This window comes from Schistocerca serialis, chromosome 4 (genome assembly GCF_023864345.2).
Source record: "Schistocerca serialis cubense isolate TAMUIC-IGC-003099 chromosome 4, iqSchSeri2.2, whole genome shotgun sequence".
Lineage (NCBI taxonomy): Eukaryota > Metazoa > Arthropoda > Insecta > Orthoptera > Acrididae > Schistocerca > Schistocerca serialis.
This window is the reverse complement of record NC_064641.1, coordinates 134788872-134810559: the sequence shown is the minus strand read 5'-3', so window position 1 is coordinate 134810559 and position 21688 is coordinate 134788872. Positions and strand designations below refer to the sequence as shown.

Genomic DNA, 21688 nt, shown 5'->3' with positions numbered 1-21688 from the left:
TAATTTCTCATTGCTGCAGACAAGTGTATTCTGAGCAGAAAAACAACAGGAAGCACATGACCTGCACTAATATTTGGTGCAATCTTTGGAAGATTACAAGATAACACTCATAATTTTGTTACTGCACTATTGTTGGAATTAAATCAAAGCAAAACGTAATATTCACCTAAAGGGTAAGAGCTACGACCCGTTATGAGTTTAAGTATAATACTAAAATAAATATATAAAATTAAAATTTTAACCTAACAACTGTCAACTGCTCAAACCTTCGCAAGAGGAACAAGACAGCAAAGATCTGCCTCCCCTACCCCACTCCCTCCCCTAGTAACACCATCCTCTGTTTGCTATGTGGGAAATCTGGACAATTTAACAATTTGTTCAATATCTACGAGACCTTATCGGGTCATGCCAGCAAACAAATTGTGATAACAGTCACCAGTAAAACTCAAAGGATCTGCACAAAGTGTCATTGCAGCATCCTTAAATGAATGTTTCAAGTAGTCAATGTTACTGGGATTTTAGGCCCAATTTTTTCAAACTCAATAATGGTAAAACTGTGCTTCTAGATATGGAATGTCAGTTTGCCAAATAGATGTGTTAAACTGAACCACTTTTATTAACAGTACTCCTGCTTTCCAACAAAATGGACTGACAGCCCATATTACTCAAAGGAGTATCAGTGTTGTTTATACGAAATGTGTGGAACAGTTGTTATCAATTTTGAAGACAATGCTTGGTCTGTACAGTTACTGGATTTGACTATTACATGCTTTTTCCTTTGGTAACCTCTTTTAAACCTTAAGTTTTTGATGTGTGTCTTGAGTCACACAAGTCACTGTTAATGAAGCTGCATGTATATCAATGAATTCTTAAGTGTTATCACCCACTTTCAATTGGCTAGGTACTATCTATTATTTGTGTATATAACCAAACAGTAGCAATCTAAAAAGTCATCCCTCCTCGGATGAAATAAACTATTAAATACCTTTGAAGTGATTTTCACAAAATTCTGTTCATTTAATTTAGCCAAGATGACATATTGGCTAACTACTTTAAACAACTGTACAATATCTCGATAAAAATCTCAGGCAAAGTAAAAGAAAATGTTTTGGCCTTACTACTTTAAGAATCAACGATATAGGAGAAAACAGACTGCTACTTACTGTAAAGATGACACGTTAAGTTGCAGACAGGCACAACTAGAACACACTTCCATATTAGCTATAGCCACAATCTTCGTCAGAGAAAGAAAGAGAAACACATACCATTCATTCATGCAATCAAGCACACCTTACACACACAAGCAGCTGAAGCAGGTGTGTGTGTGTGTGTGTGTGTGTGTGTGTGTGTGTGTGTGTGTGTGTGTGTGTGAGAGAGAGAGAGAGAGAGAGAGAGAGAGAGAGAGAGAATGAAAGGTCTGATTTTCCTTCTTTCTTTCTTTCTTTCTTTTTGTGACGAAGGCTGTGGCCAAAAGCTTCTATGCAAGGGTCTTTTACATGTACCCACAAGCAATTTAATGTGTCATATTTACAGAAAGTAACAATCTATCTTTTCCTACATTATTGATATTCCAACCTGAAGTTTCCATAGTTTACCTTAGGAATCATGCAAAAAATAAAAAATAAATAAAAATTAAAAAGTTATCTGTGGCCTTCTTTTGTTTAGTTTTTCCACAATTAAAGTATTACTTCCGGAACTTATTCTTTAAATTATTGTCAGACTATGTCACATAAATAAAATATATGAGGAAATAATAGTGCTTTGACTACTGTTTCTTGGGTACAAATTTTTACCATTAAAACAATTTGCACGCATGCACAGCATTGTGCTTTGTGAATGACCTATGATTGATCTTACAGTACAACTCATTCTAAAGCTGATCACTTAGCAAGATATACATTATTCTTATAAGAACAGTAAACTATTAAACTGAAAGACTACAATAGAGATGGGTTGTATTAATTTTTTGTACCTGACACCAATGGTGAACATATCAAGAATAGGCCGGCCTTGAAACCAGCCAAGAATCATTATGAATCCAATGATGCAGAATGAATAGAATGACAATTGTGCTCCTAAGATATCCATGCTTTTCTGCAAAGGTGTTTTAGGTGCTTCTTCAGCTTGCATCATTTTAAATACTTCTCCAAATTCAGATTTTTCACCTGTATTTACTACAATCCCCTACAAGTAAAATTAAAAGTACATTATGAGGCAAGTCCATCAAACATAATTAAAACTCAAATATTCACTCAGCTTCTAGTTTCAATTCAAAGCACAGACCTGACACACTATGTAAATAAAAGTTGAATTAGTAGTGGTTAAGGAACTTCAGAATTTTTTCGGCAACAACTTTCAGTTAAAGTATTCTTAACTAAAGAGATATTAGACAAATATAAAGACAAAACACATACTTGAGGTACACATAGAAACAAATACAATTTTAGTGCTTACCTTTCCATTTCCACATCTTACGAGTGTCCCCATGAATGCAATGTTTTTCATGGATGAATGACCATTGCTTTTTAGAATGGGAGCAGTAATCTTGTTTGAAGGTTCTGTTTCTCCAGTAAAACTGCTCTCATCTATAGCCAGATCGATTGCCTGAAAATCGCAATGTTAAAAAAAATCATATATGAATTGTGTTGCAGTATGGCTCTGACACTTATTTGGTTGTGTGGCACCACAAATATGAAGCACTGAGCATGAAGCAATGTGGAAATACTGTGCGACATGTCTGGAAATTGATATTGTGGAAAGGAGATGTGTGTGAGCTGAAACAACCGAGATAATCAAAAGTATCAAGAGTATTTATTTCTACCTGTACTTTGGCACAGTTCTGAGGCAGAATTTCCTGCATACGTTCAATACCTACAGTGTACACACAAGCACTGAATGACTGTGCTGTAGCGAAATGTCACTGGTGTGTCACTCATTCACTCATTACTAGTTTACATGCATCCATGCAGAGCATATTAATTTGCCATATGCAACATTTTAGATAAAACCCACCTTGTTAAGAGCTTAAATGTGTTATTGTAATGTGCAAATAATGCCATATTAATAATCATGTGTCTGATGTAAGCTGCTTCTTGAGAGTAGTTTATTTTTATCAGTCTAATTGTGGACATTTGCAATTTCTCCAAGCTGCAGTGCACCAACTGTACTAGACAATCTAACTAAAATGTGTTTTACATGCATTCACTTCCAACAAATCCTAAGCACAGACCATAAAACTTTTTATCCACCTGTATGCAATAGCTTACACGCTGCTGATACTGTTTGTCTGACTAATTGACAAAAGGACTTTATTAACCACACACAACACACGGCTACGTAACTGTAAGGATTGTCAGTGCAATGATCTCATGTTGCATATTCTTTCCACAGATATAATTATTCCTATGTCCCTAGACCTTCAGATTGATCACACTACTATCCTTCACCCCCACATATTTTTGTGTGTTTTTCTGTACTTTCATGTGCCACTGACACACATTTTGTTGAACCGCGAACCTAATCCCCCCCTTCCTCCTCTCTCTCCTCCATGATTCTAACACTGACCTCTTACAATCCAATTATACCTGCAGTCCCCTCTCTTCACACGTATCAACCTGCTGAAATGTACTCCACTATTACCTTCTCTTTGATTTCATTTTGTTTTCACATGAATTTTCGTTCATTTTCATATTTAACTATAGGCACTACTCCCATGTGTTTCACCTTTTTTCACTATACTTCATCTGTTTGCCCTTTTTGTGATTTTTCTCGCCTATTTTCATGCGTTTTTTAATCTTCCATTTGTGACAGTTCAGAAAAGTTTCCCTAACCCTAACCAGAATCCTACATACTGTTCCTGCATTGTAGCCTAGCTTATGGAATCCCCAAATGACCTGACCATCAAATTACTCATCTCTAGCTGAGAACCCTGGTCAAATTCAGTCAATCTACTGCTCTCATAAACCCAGTTCTGCAAAACCACATAACTGAGGCCCAAACCTCCTTGCAATCCCTCCTCCCCATTCATAAAATTCTCTTGCTCTGCAATAGCAAATTCCTACAGCCTATCTGCCAGACAAACTTTTGCCGTCCAGAAACTAGAGCAGCATGCACACAACCACCTCAAAAAACTCTCCAATCTATTCACCTCATACTCCCATGGACTACCACCATACACCCCTCCATCAAACCTCCCTCACATCCCCTACATAGCTGCCAAATTTTGCATCACAGACCTACTACATTTACTACACCCTTAGAAACTCCTTCCCACTACCACAGATTCCAAAACTTAAACAGACTCACAAAACAGTCATGAACCTGTCCTTCAAAAGCTTCAGTCCCACAGACCTATCAGTCTTTTCCAAAGGACTTAACATCTGTCCCACTTACAAATTCAGTCACATTGGGCTTTTTAAAGACCTGCTCTCCTTCTCTTGATCCTTATGTGGAAACACTTCTTCACCACCAATCCTACCAATCACACTAAATTGAAAAGCAATACTGAACACTGCCAACTCAGGTTTTCAAATCTCATCTGGTGCAATCCCCAACAATCACGCTTTCCTTCTCCTCCTGCGCGGTAAGTCTCCCCTGACCCGCAGTTCTGGGTGACTTTTCCGAAATCTACCCCTTTTCCTAGATCTCTCCAGTCCTTTTCCTTCACTCCTCTTCTTTCCCGTTCAACCCTTCTGCCTGAAAGAAGGGGCCACTGGCTCTGAAAGCTTGCCTCACTATAACCTCCTTTTATGTGTGTACTGCTGCCACTTGGTGAGTAGATTTTTTATTTATCCAATTACTTCACTGTCTCTGTGCTAGGATGAGAATTTCTGTCTTGCCCTAATTTGCTTGCAGGATTATACGAAATTACAAAGATGGAGTACTTGTCAGTTTGAATTTAGTATGAATTCAACAAATACAAATAGTTGCAGCAAGAAAAGTCACAGGTTTTACTCACTGTAAAATGTGTCTGAAATGTTGAAGAACCTGAATTGGCTGACACTAAGATAGACAAACTACTCTAGTAAAGCAGCCTCAAAAAGTTTCAAGAAGCAGTATTCAATGAAGAATCTACGGATATGGTACAGCACCATATGTAATATGCCTCTAAGAGCTATGAAGGCAAGAATACATTAATTACATCATGTACAGATGCATTTTGGTAATCATTCTCCCTGTGCTCATTATGCAAATGGAACACTCTGAAAGATGACCAAATTCGAATTTACCTCCTTAGAACCAAGGCCACTAAGGGTCCCAGATTTGTATACCAGGTAGAACTAACTTAATCCTTTAAACATGGCCACAACAACATTTAAATTAAGAGTTTGTTGTTTGAGCAGTTTTATTCATTACTTGGCTGGCTGTAGACAATATTTATCTGTACAAAATCAGATCACACAAGCAAAAGACACTTCTGCCTGTGCCACCACTGATGCGTCACAACATAAATAGAAAAACTGAAGAACAGAAGATTACGGCACCAGTGAGGAATGAAACAACCTGACAACTTGTGCAGTACTGCAGCTGCAGCAATTCAGGAAGAGGAGTGACTTCCATCAATTAACAATAAATAACCCTCTCTGCCAGTCAACAGACCACAGAATTGGAGAAGATGCAATTAACTGACTACTGAGAAAACTTGTCAGGAAGACTATCACCTGCGTTAGCATAAACATTTCCTGAAACATATCCCACTGGTTGTGCAGGAAATCACAGTGCTGTTCTTGACAATAACAATATCACTGATTTACCACTCTGTACACATGGACTCCAGAAGGCAATTACTGCAGTGGGGTAGTTTCAGGATACAACAAAAGTTCTGTGTCAATTAAAATGTTATTTTGAGAAGGAAATGATGGTCAAAAATCAAAGAACTGATGAGAGATGAGTAATGACAGTATTCTCCTCCATATCATTCTATCAGAATTTGCAACAGGGACAGAACGCATGTATTTCTGCTAATGGGTTTTGAAGGATAACCAGATAGAACAAATGGAACATAAATTTCATTGACTTTGGCTTTAGCTTTCCTATTACCATACAGGTTTCATAATTAATTTCCAGAAAATTTCTGTATCTCACTTTTAGTGTTGATTTAATCTGTGTGACAACCAGTTTTATGGGTACAGAAACAGACTTACCTCAAAGAGTCTTATATCTGCTGGCACTCTGTCTCCAACATTCAGATGAACAATATCACCAGGTACAAGATTTCTTGCCAAAAATGTCTCCAGTTGGCCTTCTCGGAGACTGGAAGGAAATGCAACCATTTAAAATTAAAAATTTAAATTTCCATTGAAACAAATTACAGTTTTAACTGGAAAACGAACAGAGATAACTTACCAATGGCATGATGGAGGAACAAGTTTTGTTAGTTCTTCTAGAGATTTCTCAGAGCGATACTCTTGCACAAATGCAACCGTGACAACGATGAGAATGGCCTAAAATGTAGAGTAAGCTCAATTATAAAACTGCTACAGGTACACATTAGAATGTTTGAACCAAAAATGCACCTAACATTTGGCAACATATTACATACCACTGTTATGCTGACAGCATCATCGAACTGCTTCATACACACACTAACTCCCGCTGAAGCCAATAGCAGCAAAATGAGAGGATTCTTGAACTGGAAGAGATAGAAGACTCGTTAATGAAAAAAGTGCTGTTTTACCACCTAAGCCCACACTATGTGGTATCTTCTGCAATTTTATCAGTATACATACTAATACAACATAATTGAACATAAAGTGTTTTTGCAGGCCATCCATGCCTTTTTTCTTGATTTGGTTGGATTACTTCCACTTTGCTATCATGAAGTGATTATAGAGGCTGGAAAAGAATAGGAAACACTATAAGAAATGCACACTTGAACATAAATGCAGATAATAGCCAAGCCTGTAGGTGGTGTCATCATATTTGACAAAGAATGGCACCAACGCAAAATCCTCAATATGTTGCAAATGTTAATCATGATCAGAACAGTGTTCTGTGCAGTCCTAAGTGCAATATGTCAGAGCTAAGTGGATTTGAACACGGGCAAATTGTTGGTGCTCTTATAGCGAGTGCTTCCATCAACGTTGATGAAGTGTTTGATATTTCACAAGACACTGCATCGAAGATTTATACCGCACACTGGGAAAGCATAAAAATTATCTGTTAAGTCACAACACAGAAGAAAGTGTGTGTTGAGTGACAGTGTTGTGAGCATAGAAGAGGACTGTGACAAAAGTAACAGGATGAGAGCTGCAAAGGTCACTGCAGAACTGAATGTCGCACTCATGAATCTTGTCAGCACTAAAACAATATGAAGAGAGCTTCAGGGGCTGGGTACTGTAGGGCAAGCTAGAATTCCAAAACTACACATCAGTGATGCAAATGCCCGTAACAGGAAACCATCATGCCAAAGCTATAAAACATTGACTAGCAGGAAAAGGAAGAAAGTCATTTACTCATAATGTGTTGAGTCTTGTTTCACACTGTTCTTCTGACCGAGTTTACATGGAGAATGTCAAACATGGCAGGGATTCATTGATAATTGGGGCAAGCATACTGCGGCATTTGATGGGCCTCATGGTTCCTCTGCAATGTGACATTACTGCTAGGACTTACCAATTTGGCTGATCAGGTCGATCCCATGATACATAATCCATGTATGACCTTCCCAGTTCCCCAATTGTGACATTGTCCTCCGAGGCAATAGGACCACCATATGCACAGCTTGCATATCTCCGCTGGCCACCAATCACCAGTCCTCAATATTACTGAGGCTTTGTGGTCTACTTTGAAGAGAAGGGTACATGACCGCGTCCACCTCAATTATCGGCATCTGAACATGCCACTATTTTGCACAAAAAATGGTATAAGATTACCTTGAAAACCCTACTGGTCCTGTATTTGTGACTGGAAGCTGCTTTGCATGCCAACAGCTGCCTTTTTTGCTTTTAGGGCTCATTTTCATGTGATCACAGTTATAGAAGTAATACAGGTTTCATTTTTTGCAACTGTATTAAGTCATAAAACGCATGTGAATTCCTAAGGGACCAAACTGCTGAGGTCATCGGTCCCTAGACTTACACACTACTTAAACTAACTTATGCTAAGAACAACACACACACACCCATGCCCGAGGGAGGACCCGAGCCTCCAGCAGGAGGGGCCGCACAATCCGTGAGATGGCACCTCAAAACTGTGTGGCCACATTGCGCGGTATTACGTCATAAAAAATAGTATATAACCTACACTACTTATTACAATTTCACTGTTCAACAGTTGCTCTCCATCACACCAGCAGAAAAACTACAATTAACCATGTCCCAGATGATTCTTTACCCAGCCACCTTCAAATACGTAACGCTGTCTATTACAAATGGTTTTCTTTCCAATCAAGTATTAAATTTAAGAAAACAGGGACATGCAAAGCTAGTTACAAAAGTATATTCTACATTGTCTGCAGAAGTAAATCAGCGTTCATTACTTCCAGTGGTTGCTCATAAAAATTTTTCCACCTCTTTTTTGCCACTACAACACTCCAGCAAAAAACCACAATGTTTTACAGATGACCTATACCTCCACATGCTAGACGAAAGGACAATACAGAATTTTAAGACATGAAATAGTCTACCACTTAGCAAAGAAGCGGATAACTGAAGGACAATTCCGTCTACCACCAATTGCTCATAGTGATTTCAAACCTAATATCAAGATATCTGCTTACCATGATTGGAACCACGAATAGCAAGTGTCACACACCCGAACCTTCAGACAGCATCAGACATTCAGATTGGCAGCAAATGATGTGTGTCGATAGAGTATCAACCATAACATTGATTTAGTTCATGCTGTGTGTTATCGTCCAGTAGAACGTGTAAGTGGTAATTAAAAGTAACATCAGAACTATGGAGTATGAAACCTTATCTGTGAGCTAGGATGATGAGCATCTGTGGTAGGTCGTTAGATCATCATACTAAAAGCCTCAAGTTTGAAACTGCCAGCTGGCAATCTTTAACAGTTTACGCGTGAAATTGTTATATGGGAGAAATTCTGATGTGTAAAAGGACATTTCATAGTTTGTAGCAATGTTCTTTTGGCAGTAGGTTTTCACTTCGTTAGTTGAAAGTAGCAAACCTATTGGGTACATTTACATAGATAGGTGTGGTGTTATCTGTACAAATGTATGCAATAGGTTTGCTACTTTCAACTAATGAAACAAAAGCAGACTGCCAAAAGAACACTGCTACGAACTACGGAATGCCCTTCTACACATCAGAAAAAAATTTCTCCCATGTAACAATTTCACACGTAAACCGTTAAAAAAATAAATAAAAAAAATAAAAAATTAATTGCCAGCAGGCGGTTTCGAACCCGGGACTTTTAGTATGATGATCTGACACACTACCAATTCATCTACCAGAGATCTTTGTATCAACACCTCACATACACACTTTTCCTCTACTCCGTAGTTCTGGTTTTACTTTTAATTACAATTTACACACGTTCTACTGGACAACAACACACAATATGAACTAAATTGGTGTTTTTGTTGATACTTTAACAACACACACACACACACACACACACACACACACACACACACACACACACACACACACACAAAACAACATTTGGTACTGATATGAGTGTTTGACATCTGGAGGTTATGGTGCCAGCAACGTAAGAGCAGACACTTAGCAGCTACTCAGACATCTCTCCTCAGCTGTGGTTCGAGTATGTGAAGTTAAGTAAATGACACAAGAGGTACCTCATTCATATAAGGCTCAGACAAGAATGTTACCCCACATAATCGCACTGTATAAAAATTATAGTTTCTGTAAGCTGTGATCAGGATCAGACGTGGCCAATGTGAATCATGTACTACTGGCATGCACTAAGTACAAGAAAGCACAAGAAAGAAGAAATGAAGGTTAGGGTTTACCATCCTGTTGATATTGAGATCATTAGACATGGAGCACAAGCTAGGATGATTTCAATGACGGGGAAGGAAACCGGCTGTGTCCTTTCAAAGGCACAATCATGGCTTTTGCCAGCAGTGATTTAGGGAAATAACAGAAAACTTGAGTCCGTATGGTCAGACCCGGATTTGAACCCGATCACCCTCTTAAATGCAAGTCCAGTGTGCTAACCACAGTGCCACTTCGTTCAAGGGAAGCACAAGAATTACCATATAGGAAACTGGTTGCAAGGGATTTTTCCCTTACTTACAACCAAAAGCTTTAGTTCAGCAACATTTCCTCTGTGTATCATTGCTAATGTTGGCAGCGAAAGCATTGGAATATTAGCTTTCTTTGTATACTTGCATTGTTTGATGTCATATGGAATAATTTTCTGGGGCAATTCTATTAAAGACACAAAGTACTCATTGCACTTGAAAATGTGCTGTAATGGTAATACCTTGTGTCCATCCCTGAACTTTATGTAGACTACTGTTTAAAAAATTAAAAAATGGAAAACTACAGGCTGAAATATCAGCAATATTAGTAATTGAATAGGCTGCTACTCACCATAAAGATGACACAATGAGTTGCAGACAGGCATAACGAAAAGACTTATGTATTTAGTTTTCATCAACGTGTTCTTCAGAAAAGAAAAGAAGAAACACACACCCACATGGTACAAAAGTACAGCAGCTCGAGGGGGGTGCTTGTATGCAACTCAATGTGCTATCTTTATGCTGAGTTGCAATCTATACTTTTCTTAAGACTGTTGTTTAAAAACATAGGCATACTAACAGCAGCCCCCCAATGCATTAACTCACTCACGAAGTTTGTTGTACAGAATAAGGCATAATTTGAAAATAGTACTAGAATTTAAAAATATAACACTAGGAACAATTTCAGCCTCCACTAGTCACAACTTAACCTTACCCTGCATAGAAAGGAGCAAAGTATGAAGCAATAAACATATTTGACCACCTCCCTAGTAAATTAAAGGTGTTAACAGACAGTTGTAAAAACAAATTAAATTAATATCTACTTCACATATCAGGGTGAACTGTCATGAATATGATCCACAGGAGACGAAGAAGGTGAAGAAGAAAGAAAAAACTAACTTCAATCACATTTCTTCCTCCAGATTTCTGGTCTTCCAACTGTCAAAGTCGTCAGTACCAGGCATTACAGCATAAAAAGCATGTGTGTTCAATATTTTTCTGAATAGCAACCACCCAAGAACGTTCAGGAACAGTCACCTTTACTTTGTGTGTTTCTATCCTACAACCCAATGCCTCCAATTTTAAGCTGGATTACAAATATTAAATTATTTTGTAAACAATTATTAGATGTTGTCATAAAATTGAAGCTTTCTTGACAATTTCTATCGGCTAGGTGATTTCTGTTTCTTGGGATTTAGTCTGTGGCTTAAAAGACTATTTTTCTGCCTTACATGTCATCTCTTGCCGCAGAAGACACACTTGGAAGTTAAGGCATGGATGATTTCTACCTACGTAACTCCTCAGCCAATGAATGTTAATAATTTGGGAGTAAATAAGACCACTCACAAAATAGTAGAAGCTTTCAGCCGTCAATAGGCAAATAGAAACAAGAATTAAAACTTCACTAGCACGTGTGCTGTAGCTCATTAAAGGATTCATATGAGAACTAGAAAAGTATTCACTTTTTTTTGTGTGCCTGTCAGCAACTCAGCACTGCTACTATTCAGTGAGAGGTCTCCTTTACTCCAAATTATTTACATCCTGCCAGAACTTCCCTTACCACATTTATACCACACAACAATTGGATTATATAATGGTTGTATTTGATTTTAGGCTTTCCCCATGTATATGCTGCTGCCAAGATTCTCAGCTGTGCTGCTACATCCTATCACCAAAGTTCCGTGACATTTCAGCAAATAACCATTCCACCATCAACACGCGGTTCTGATAAAATAGTGCGACCACTGTGTGCTAGCATTATGTATTCCTGTCGGTCCCAAATTTGGACCTCGCTGGCCCCATGCCAGGCTCAGTGGTGGGAGGTCGTGTGGCTGTGGTGAGGGCTATAGTGGCGAGAGTCTCAGTAGCCTTGCGCCTGTTGTCTCTGTGGCATCTCACATCCAGATGCCACATTCTGCTACCGCTGATAAATTTTGGGACTCCTTTCCCAAAGAAGCCAAATACCTGATAATTTTATCAACAGGGACCTGGGCTTCCAAATGAGCAAGGCACGCAAGCCAATACAAAACTCCATCAAAATGCGACATCTGGAAGCAAAATGTCACAGGAATTATGGGCGGAAGGCAACCGAGTTTTCCACCCATCACTGCAGCTGCACCCCCCCCCCTTTCCCCCCACCGAGCACAGCAAAGGGCCAATCAAGGCCCAACCTCTGGACCAGCAGGCATAAATACCATCAATCGTCAGAACATAGTACACATATCATTCCAACAGCACCACCTAGTGATGGCAGAGTGGTTATTCACTGAAATATTGTGGAACTTCAATTATTGGATCCAGCAACATACAAAAAAATGTTGAAAGTAATATAATTTAGACAGACACACAATCTACTCACCAAGAGGTGTAATGAAAAAACATGCAATTATAAAAGATATGGAAATGTGCAAGTTTCAGAGAAAATAGCTCCTTTTGACAGAAGGGCTGAAGGGAAAGAAAGACAGATGAACAAGAAAGACGCAATGTTTAGGAAATGGGGAGACACGTGGAAAAGTTTCCCAGAATTCAGGTCTGGAAAGAGTTACTGGAAAGGATGAGAAATAAAGACAGACTGATTGTGCCCAAATCGGACAATATTTGAGAACCTAAGAACTTAAAGGTAAAATGCAGGGTAATAAGTAAGACAGATTACTGAAAAAAAGTGTGCAAGAGTCAGTGTGAGTGGACAGCTATGTGCATTACACAATGTAGACAGGCGAGGAGAACAGAAAAAAAAACAGACAGGTAACACAATAAAGATATTGTAAAATACTAGGGAACAAAGAAAAGGAACTGTTACTGAAAAGAAATGCTGCAACCACACAAAAGTAATGTAAATCTAGGCCAGGTGGGTGGTGAGAACCAAGCATGTCTTAATGCCACCTGCACAGTTCTGCGATACCAGAGAATCGAGATGGCACGTGTGGTGAAACAGGCATTGAGGGTATGACTGTATGACTGTCGTGGTTTTGAGCGTGCTCTGCAGTAGGATATTGTGTTGCCGGTATACACCCCCCCCCCCCCCCCCCACCTGTCCCTATTCATCCTAACTGATAACTTGGTGACAGTCAAACCAATGTAGAAGGGTGAACAGTATTTACATATCAGCTGGTACATGAGATGGGTGATTTCACAAGTGGCTCTTCCTTTTGTAGTATGTTTTGCCAGTTAGAGGACTGGTGTAGGTGGTGGCAGGTGGGTGCGTTGGGCAAGTCTTACAGTGGGGATTGTCACAGGGGTAAAATCTATGAGTCACAGGGCGGGGAAATGGATGCAGAAGGAGCATAGTGTCTGACTGCCGAGACATTGTGAAAATATCCCCAAAGGTCTACCTTAGAATGTCCTTACTTCTGGATGTAATCCCACTCTTCACATCCCATTTTACAGTTTCAAATATAGCAATCTCTTGCACTTACCCAACTAATTGTGAGCTATATATCTCACCTGTCAATTTCCTCCTCCAGAGTTCTGTCCTCCTATAAAATATTGCAGTTATCTGTCCCTCATGTTTACTTCGATCATCAGCCAAGCCAACTACAAACTGCAACAACAGGCCTGACACCGCCTCAGAAAACTATCCTGTCTTTTCCTAAACTACTTCAACAGTGATGTTTCCATCCCAGTTCTCACTCCAGTGCCATAAACAGCCACATCATCAACCATCACTTGTCTCCTACAAACTGAGCTTGGCCAACTAGCTGAACATCCCCCAGCCTTCACCACTGCCTCGCAGAGTAATGGCAACCCACAATCACATGAACCAGCCACAATAGTAGTGAGTTCTCATCTAAGCCCCTCCTGAATTATTCATATTCTCCAAAGGTTCCACTTTCAGCCCTAAACCTGCATTTAATTTGTTGGTTTAGTTAAGAACCCACTTTCCTTCACATGTCACATTAACTGAAATTATCACTTTGCAGCCCAATCTCAAACCTTTCTAACAGCAGAACTGACACTGAACCCTACTTTGAACAGTTTCATTCAAGATCCCAACTTGATCCACCACAATTACCTCAACAACACTCCGTGCAAGTTATCTGAGAATTTCAAACATCCAACGGTGCTTCGCCACCCTTTCTCACGTCCCTGCAGCATGATCTTAACCTGTCCTATGCAGGCTTTTTGTTCCTTCTAAACTGGCAGACGAGATCTATCATTGTGGACCTGACTGATAAGAGTATGTAACCATGGCTCTAAACCAGTTTTCTGGCACTTCCACGTACAGCACCTGCCACCAAAATTCCATCCCTCAGCTGAAAACTGAACTAGAGTCCCCCCTTAAAACCTCAGGCCCATCACAGGGATTAATAACACAATCCATATACGTTCTTACCCTACTCAAACCACACACACAATTTTTACCTTCTTCCTAAGATCCACAAACTGAACAACCTTGACCATCCCATAGATGCTGGCTTCAAAGCACTCACTGTATGTCTCTGTCTACCTGGGTTGATCAAAACATGCAACCTATAGTACAAATACTTCCCTTCCTATGTTGAAGAGACCAACCATTTCCTAAATCAGTGGTTCCCAACATTTTCTACCGGGCGTCCCTTTTTGCAATCTCAGAACATCTCAAGTCCCTATGTTTGTTTATTTATTTAGTTTTATTTATCGCTTCTTTTGAAAACTTTATTTGACAATAATCTGTAATCCTCACTTTAGTAACAGAAGATTATCAAATGTAGAATAATACAAAACCGTAATGTTTGAAAGGACTTGGCAGTTGAAATACAGCAGAAATGTCTTTATGTCTTACTTAAATACCTATACACTTTGCACATGAAACATTTTTTTATGTGATGGGAATCACAAAAGTTCAGAACATCAGTGAGATGGTTGACATTGTTTCTCTCTATGCAGCTCCTGAATGTTTGGTTTAAAACTAGTTAACACACATCTAACAGCACTCTCCACATTCAGGCAACTACAGTGTTTTGTTTTCATGATGGTTAGTATCGAGAATCCAGTCTCACATAGGTACATAGATGAGAACTGTGTGAGGACTTTTACGAATGCCTCGCCATTCCTGGATAAATAAGAATGAAATGGGCCCAAAATTCTTCCAACCCCATTTGTTGACACTGTTATCTAAAACTCTACCCACATTTCAATTCAACTCTTGTATTTCATCAGAAAGTCCATGCATATCAATGGTGGCGGGTGACCTTCCTAATTTGCACTGCCACTCCACTGAAGGCAAGTGAGAAATTTAGGCTTCAAGTCTTTCCAGATGTTCGTTGATGATAACTCTCCACTCATTGGAATCACTGTTGCCTATCTAGAAGTTCACGGAATTAGGAATGACGAAAAGATAGTAATGGGAGCATCCAGACGACACTTCAATAGTTGTGTCTTTTCCAAGAAGGCACTTATTGCATCATTGGCATCTATTACGGTGTTATTTCTACCTTGTACTTTCAAATTCAGATTATTCAGGGTTTCAGATAGGTCTGCAAGGTATGCTTGGGAAAATATAAAGCTGTTGTAAGTGAATAAATGATGAAGCTCATCGTTCCCTTGACTCAAAAGAAATAGAACTATGTCTGATTTCAATTCATACAGCCTGCTAAGCATATTGCCCTCTAAAAGACACTGACTTTGTCTATGAAAGATTAAAAGATTGGTGTACAACAATAACATCATATCACTTGACTAAATTTTATTATTTATGCCAATAGCAACTTTAAGTGCTGTGTTCAGTTTTTCAGGTAAAGCTAAGGCTTGTCAATGGATCACACAATGAGAGTCACAAATGTTAGAATGGTTTTCTATGGCAATACTTAGGAAGCCAAGACATGAACAAATTTCTGTAAATGCCCCAAAACAAATGATTTTCAATCAGAAATTCATTAAAAGCAGAAAGTACATAATAAACTCTTGATGCCGTTTCTATGTTTTTAGAAAACAATAGTACTTCCATTATTTTCTTCTCAACTGCAAATCAGTAGTATAGTATTAAGTGATACTGTTAAGCTACATCAGTAGTCATTACACTGTAAGGTAAAAAAATTGTAATGTTTCAGTCTTTCGACTAGATGTTCTTTCACATTCAGGGTCACTTCTTTGGTCCTACGCACCCTGGTGTTTGAAAGTGACGTTTTGTCCATCTTTCACTGATTACCTTCTCCAAAAACAATTTTGGTTGCTTTAAGAATGGAAGATTTCATTAACATCTCACCAATAGTATGAGGGTTTTTTGTCTTTGCTATTAAGAGAGAAATTTCATATAATGCTTCAATAACATTCTTGTTTCCCTGCTGAAAGATCTCAGTAGAGTCCTGTTTCACGCAACATAAAAAATTTCTTTTTCCAACTTAAGAGTCTTTTGGTTTATTTTTCAACACTGGGTGAGCTGTTATGAGACATTCCAGACACAGGCCACAATGCTTTGTTACTGAGGACATTATGACACACAACACACTGTGGTAGTTTCATGTCTCTTCCAATAAACCCAAATCCATATTATATATCTAAAAACAAAGATGATTTGACTTACCAAATGAAAGTGCTGGCAGGTCGACAGACACACAAACAACCACAAAAATACACACAAAATTCAAGCTTTCGCAACAAACTGTTGCCTCATCAGGAAAGAGGGAAGGAGAGGGAAAGACGAAAGGAAGTGGGTTTTAAGGGAGAGTGTAAGGAGTCATTCCAATCCCGGGAGCGGAAAGACTTACCTTAGGGGGAAAAAAAAGGACGGGTATACACTCGCACACACACACATATCCATCCACACATATACAGACACAAGCAGACATATTTAACTTTATTTTACAATAATCTTGTCTTGGTCATTGAATATGTCTGCTTGTGACTGTATATGTGTGGATGGATATGTGTGTGTGTGTGTGTGTGTGTGTGTGTGTGTGTGTGTGTGTGTGTGTGTGTGCGCGCGCGCGCGAGTGTATACCCGTCCTTTTTTCCCCCTAAGGTAAGTCTTTCCGCTCCCGGGATTGGGATGACTCCTTACCCTCTCCCTTAAAACCCACTTCCTTTCGTCTTTCCCTCTCCTTACCTCTTTCCTGATGAGGCAACAGTTTGTTGCGAAAGCTTGAATTTTGTGTGTATGTTTGTGGTTGTTTGTGTGTCTGTCGACCTGCCAGCACTTTCATTTGGTAAGTCAAATCATCTTTGTTTTTAGATATATATTTCCTATGTGGAATGTTTCCCTCTATTATAACCAAATCCATATTATTATATTCTTCATTACACAATCTTCTTTTAGCAGCGATTTTCAATCAACATCCAGAACCAATAAAATACAATTTACTTCTACACAGCCCAACAGGTGTAACATTGAGTTAAGAATGGAGAATACAGATTGAAGACTGTTGCGTCAGCAACATGTCAGGCAAAACTGATTCTGCCAACTCCACAAAAAATAGATTCACATAGTGTAATAAGAATATAAAAGTTTTGACTTGTCTGACAGCACATTTCTGCCTTCTTCTGTGTTGTCTGCACCTCCCCTCCCCCCTCATCCCCCATAAATCTCTCTAACCTCTCAGGTTGGAAACCACTGGCCTAGATCATACGAAATCTGCGTCTGCCCACTCCCACCGTACACCTTACTTCTCACCACTGATGCTACCTCCTGCTATGCCGACATTCCCAACGTACATGGTCTGCTGTTGAACATTACCTTAGTCAGTGTCCACCTGCTTCTAAACCTATGATGTCCTACCTGCTCAATTTTATTAACTTCATACACACTAACAACTACTTTTACCTTTGAGGGGTAGACATGCAAACAGATTGCGGGAACAGCCATGGGAACCACAATGGTTCCTTCTTATGCCACTCTTTTCATAGCTCACTTGGAGGGGGCTTTCCTGGCATCCATAAACCTTTGGTTTGGTTTAGATATGCCGATGGCATTTGTGCCATATGGGCTCGTGAGACTGACTTGTTGAAATTTTTGAAATCTCTAAATAAAATACATTCTCACAGTTAAATTTCACTGGTCCTATTCCAAATCTCATGCCACTGTCCTTGATGTTTACCTCATCCCCGCTGAGGGTCAGCTAGCACTTACCTTTACAGTAAACCCACAGACAACAGTACTTACATTTGACAGTTGTCATCCTTTTCAGTCAAACATTCCCTCCCACACAGCCTTGGCATTCAAGGCAATGTACTTTTTCAGATGCAGATTCTTTATGCAGTACACCCCCATTCTCACTATGCAATTATACTGTCAGCCTGGTTCAAAATGAGATTTCCTGGTATTTCTGATCCTCCCCCCCCCCCCAAAAAAAACATACGAGTACTCAGTAATATCCTGGTCTTGAATGCATTACTCAGTTGCCTTCAAATGAGGCCCAGTCTTTGTGATTTTTGCCCACATCACCTGGATTCCCCCCCCCCCCCCCCCCCAATCTCCACACTATCCTGGTCAGACTCTGTGGTCCCTTCTCTACCAGTTACCCTACTCTGTAGCTTCTATCCCTGTTATGCCCCCACTGTAAAACTTGTCCAATGCCTTCTATACCATCCTTGTGACTGCATAACATATTATAAAAGGAAGAGCCTTCTGTGAAATGACACATCATATACCAGCTGTTATGTAAACACTGTTTGCCCTTCTACATGGGTATGAGTATCACCAACTTATCAATTACGATGAATGAACACAGACGGGGTGTATATTGGTAACACACAATATGCTGTCCGAGAGCATATTCAACAACATGACAGTCACTGGTCTAGATTTACATTAGTTTCTGTGGTCACAGCATTTCTTTTCAGTAACAATTCCTCTTCTTTGCTCCCCTTTCTTTTTCTATACCTTCCCCCCCCCCCCCCCCCCTCGCCTGTCTACCTTGTATAATGAACATAGCTGTCCACTCTTGCACACTGTTTCTTTCAGTAATACGTCTTACTCATTACCCTACCTTTTACCTTTATGTTCTCAGTTTTTCAAATACTGTCCAGTGAAGTGACAAACTATCATTCTTTCCTTCTCATCTCATCCAGTAAGTCTTCCCTAAGCTGGGGTTCTGGGCAACTTTTCCATAACTCTCCACATTTCTTAAACCTTGCCAGTCCTTTCCCTTCAACCCTGCAGCCAGAAAGAGGCACTGCCTCAAAAACGTTGTATATTTCAATACCTTTCATATGTATTTTTTCCTCCCTTTGCTGGCTGAGTAAATTTTTTATCTATTCATATTATATTTTTGGACAATAATTGAAGTGACATAATGCATACTCTAAGATGTGTCACACTGGTTACTTGCAATAACTCCTTTTAATATGTATGAAATTAAGAGAGAGAGACCCAATCACACAACTCACAGAACCTTATTGGGTCATAGTTAGAAGATACAGTATACGTACAACAACATTTCCATTGTACAATGATTGGTTACTTTTCCCTCATTCTATTATTTCTATTCTTTCTAGGTCTTTCAGTACCACAATGATGCTGTAATTGGTAAATGGAAACACTCCAAACTTCTCTAAATGAACTCAAATTGAGTAGCCTATTTTGTCTTTTTCAGGTTCAGTTTCACTGTCACTGTTTAGTGATTTACTGCTGGTGCTCTCCTCAGAGTTTACCAAGTTAGAAGCAAGAATAGAAAGGTGGTGAGGAAAATGATACACAGCATAAAAATACTATCCAGGTACAAGTAGATAAAGACTGGAAATAAAGAAGTAAGCAATACAACATACCTGTTCAATGTATTTCTTCCATGTAGGCTCCTCTTCTTTGACAGTCAGTTCATTATAGCCAGTCAGCTGCCTCCGAAGCTCTGCCTCCCGCCATCGGAGGCCAGTCCGAAGGTCGGTGCGCAGCCGTGCTGCCACCTCCTCAGTGCCGAGAGTGCTCGCCTCATTTGTTATGAGCCACATGTAGTGCTCATCCACCTGAGCAGTGGGGTAATAATAGTATCATTGTCGCCAGAAGCATTAAGAACTATTCATGCAAAGAAACTAAATGAAATAACAAGTAAACCAATTAAATGAGTCACAAACTTCATATTCAAGCACAACTGCTCACCTCCCTTTAAAATTACAATTGCCAAGGAAGCTAGAGTTCCCATTCATAAAAGAAAACTGGGAATGGTAAAACTCAAACATTACATATTTAATATCAATTAACAGTGATCAATGTGAAATAAATAGTGAAAAGTGCGGGCAAGACAAACTACAAAAAGAGAAAAACATGCAGAGATGTTCATAAGGTTGACAAAAAATGCCAAAACAAGAGCCACACATTAGCTTAATATATGCTTTAAAAAATACAACCTAGGTGAATAAGTACAACACATTACACATGAAATTATATAGAGCAGGCGACATTCACAGCAAAAACCACGACGCTGAAGAGTGTACACTTCACAGACCTTATAACATCTTTTGTTTTTATGCTGATGAGTTAATGCATAAGAATGATAATTTCGATGCATATATCTTATAGAGCTTATGTACTGAGTGTTTTGTCTTGTGTGTAACTTCCACTGGTTGCTCCCTCAATTTCCAGCCAAGCTGCAAGTATCTTCACCATAACTAAATTTGAGTAATTTGGGATGCAATTTGCTTATCTAATATTGTCATTAAAAACAAATTCATCATCTCTGAAAGTTTGCCTTCTCATGTTGAAGCAACCAAATGAGCAAGAAAACACAAGACAGTACTAACACCATAAGACTCAAGTTTCTAAACACAAAAATGCACAATGTATGACTCATTGCCAATGACACAAAACAGACTGACAGTTCCTGAATGAAAAACAGACGATACTGCTTTCAATTTCTTCTAGTCTACAAAACAACAGCATAGTGGTATGTATGGTTTGCAATTCACAAATGAGTTTAGGCCCCTATATAAAAAAAAAAAAAAAATTACATTGTGCATCCAACTGTCCTACTGTAAACCACATAGGCCTAATATCACATACAACGACAGCAACAAATGATTTTTCAAGTAAAATAGAATCTGCTAAATGAAAATATTTATTCTACACATACATTCAAAGCTGTTTATACTTGGATTAACATTAAGTGGCAGTTTCCAGACATCTAGTTTTGTCTCGCAATAATGAAGAGTTCAATATACATTGGTAAAATGATAATGAATATACCAGGATGACGCTACTGATGGAATATGGAAACAGAAATAAACATTTATACGTTTGTGGACAGCTCAGAAGTAAATGCCTGTCTGCATATGCTGGAAAGCCATACTTCCAAAGCGCTCATAGCTGCAAATTTTCCGGATCACGTAAGAACTGAATGAAGCTGGTACATGGGAGAGATGAGATTCTTCATATTCGCCACACAACGATACATTTTCAAATTCAGTGTGAGGTAGAAAGCTGTCACATAAAAATGGTTACTGAATGGAACTAACAGTACAAGTTTGGCGAGTATTCGAAAGAGACAAGGAAAGAATAGCACTAGCTACTAAAATTCATCGATACATCCAAATGTGTCTAAAGCTAACAGTTGCAAGTCTGTAATTACTGTCCGTTTTCTTTTCTTTTTTCGAGAAGAGCAGAAAAGGACG

The 21688-nt window shown here is 39.0% G+C and overlaps 1 protein-coding gene across 3 annotated transcripts in view; it reads right to left on the bottom strand.

Annotated features, from left to right (window-relative positions):
* LOC126473638 (calcium-transporting ATPase type 2C member 1) overlaps positions 1-21688 on the bottom strand; it is a 72691-nt gene that overhangs the window by 50164 nt on the left and 839 nt on the right. For all 3 annotated transcript variants that reach the window (XM_050100825.1, XM_050100823.1, XM_050100824.1), the window contains exons 2-7: positions 19853-20047; positions 6542-6631; positions 6346-6443; positions 6144-6252; positions 2455-2604; positions 1973-2184 (exon numbers count right to left, since the gene is read on the bottom strand). In XM_050100825.1, coding sequence (XP_049956782.1) covers positions 1973-2184; positions 2455-2604; positions 6144-6252; positions 6346-6443; positions 6542-6631; positions 19853-20032 — 839 coding nt within the window. In that variant the 5' untranslated portion in view covers positions 20033-20047. The remainder of the gene's footprint in view (positions 1-1972; positions 2185-2454; positions 2605-6143; positions 6253-6345; positions 6444-6541; positions 6632-19852; positions 20048-21688) is intronic.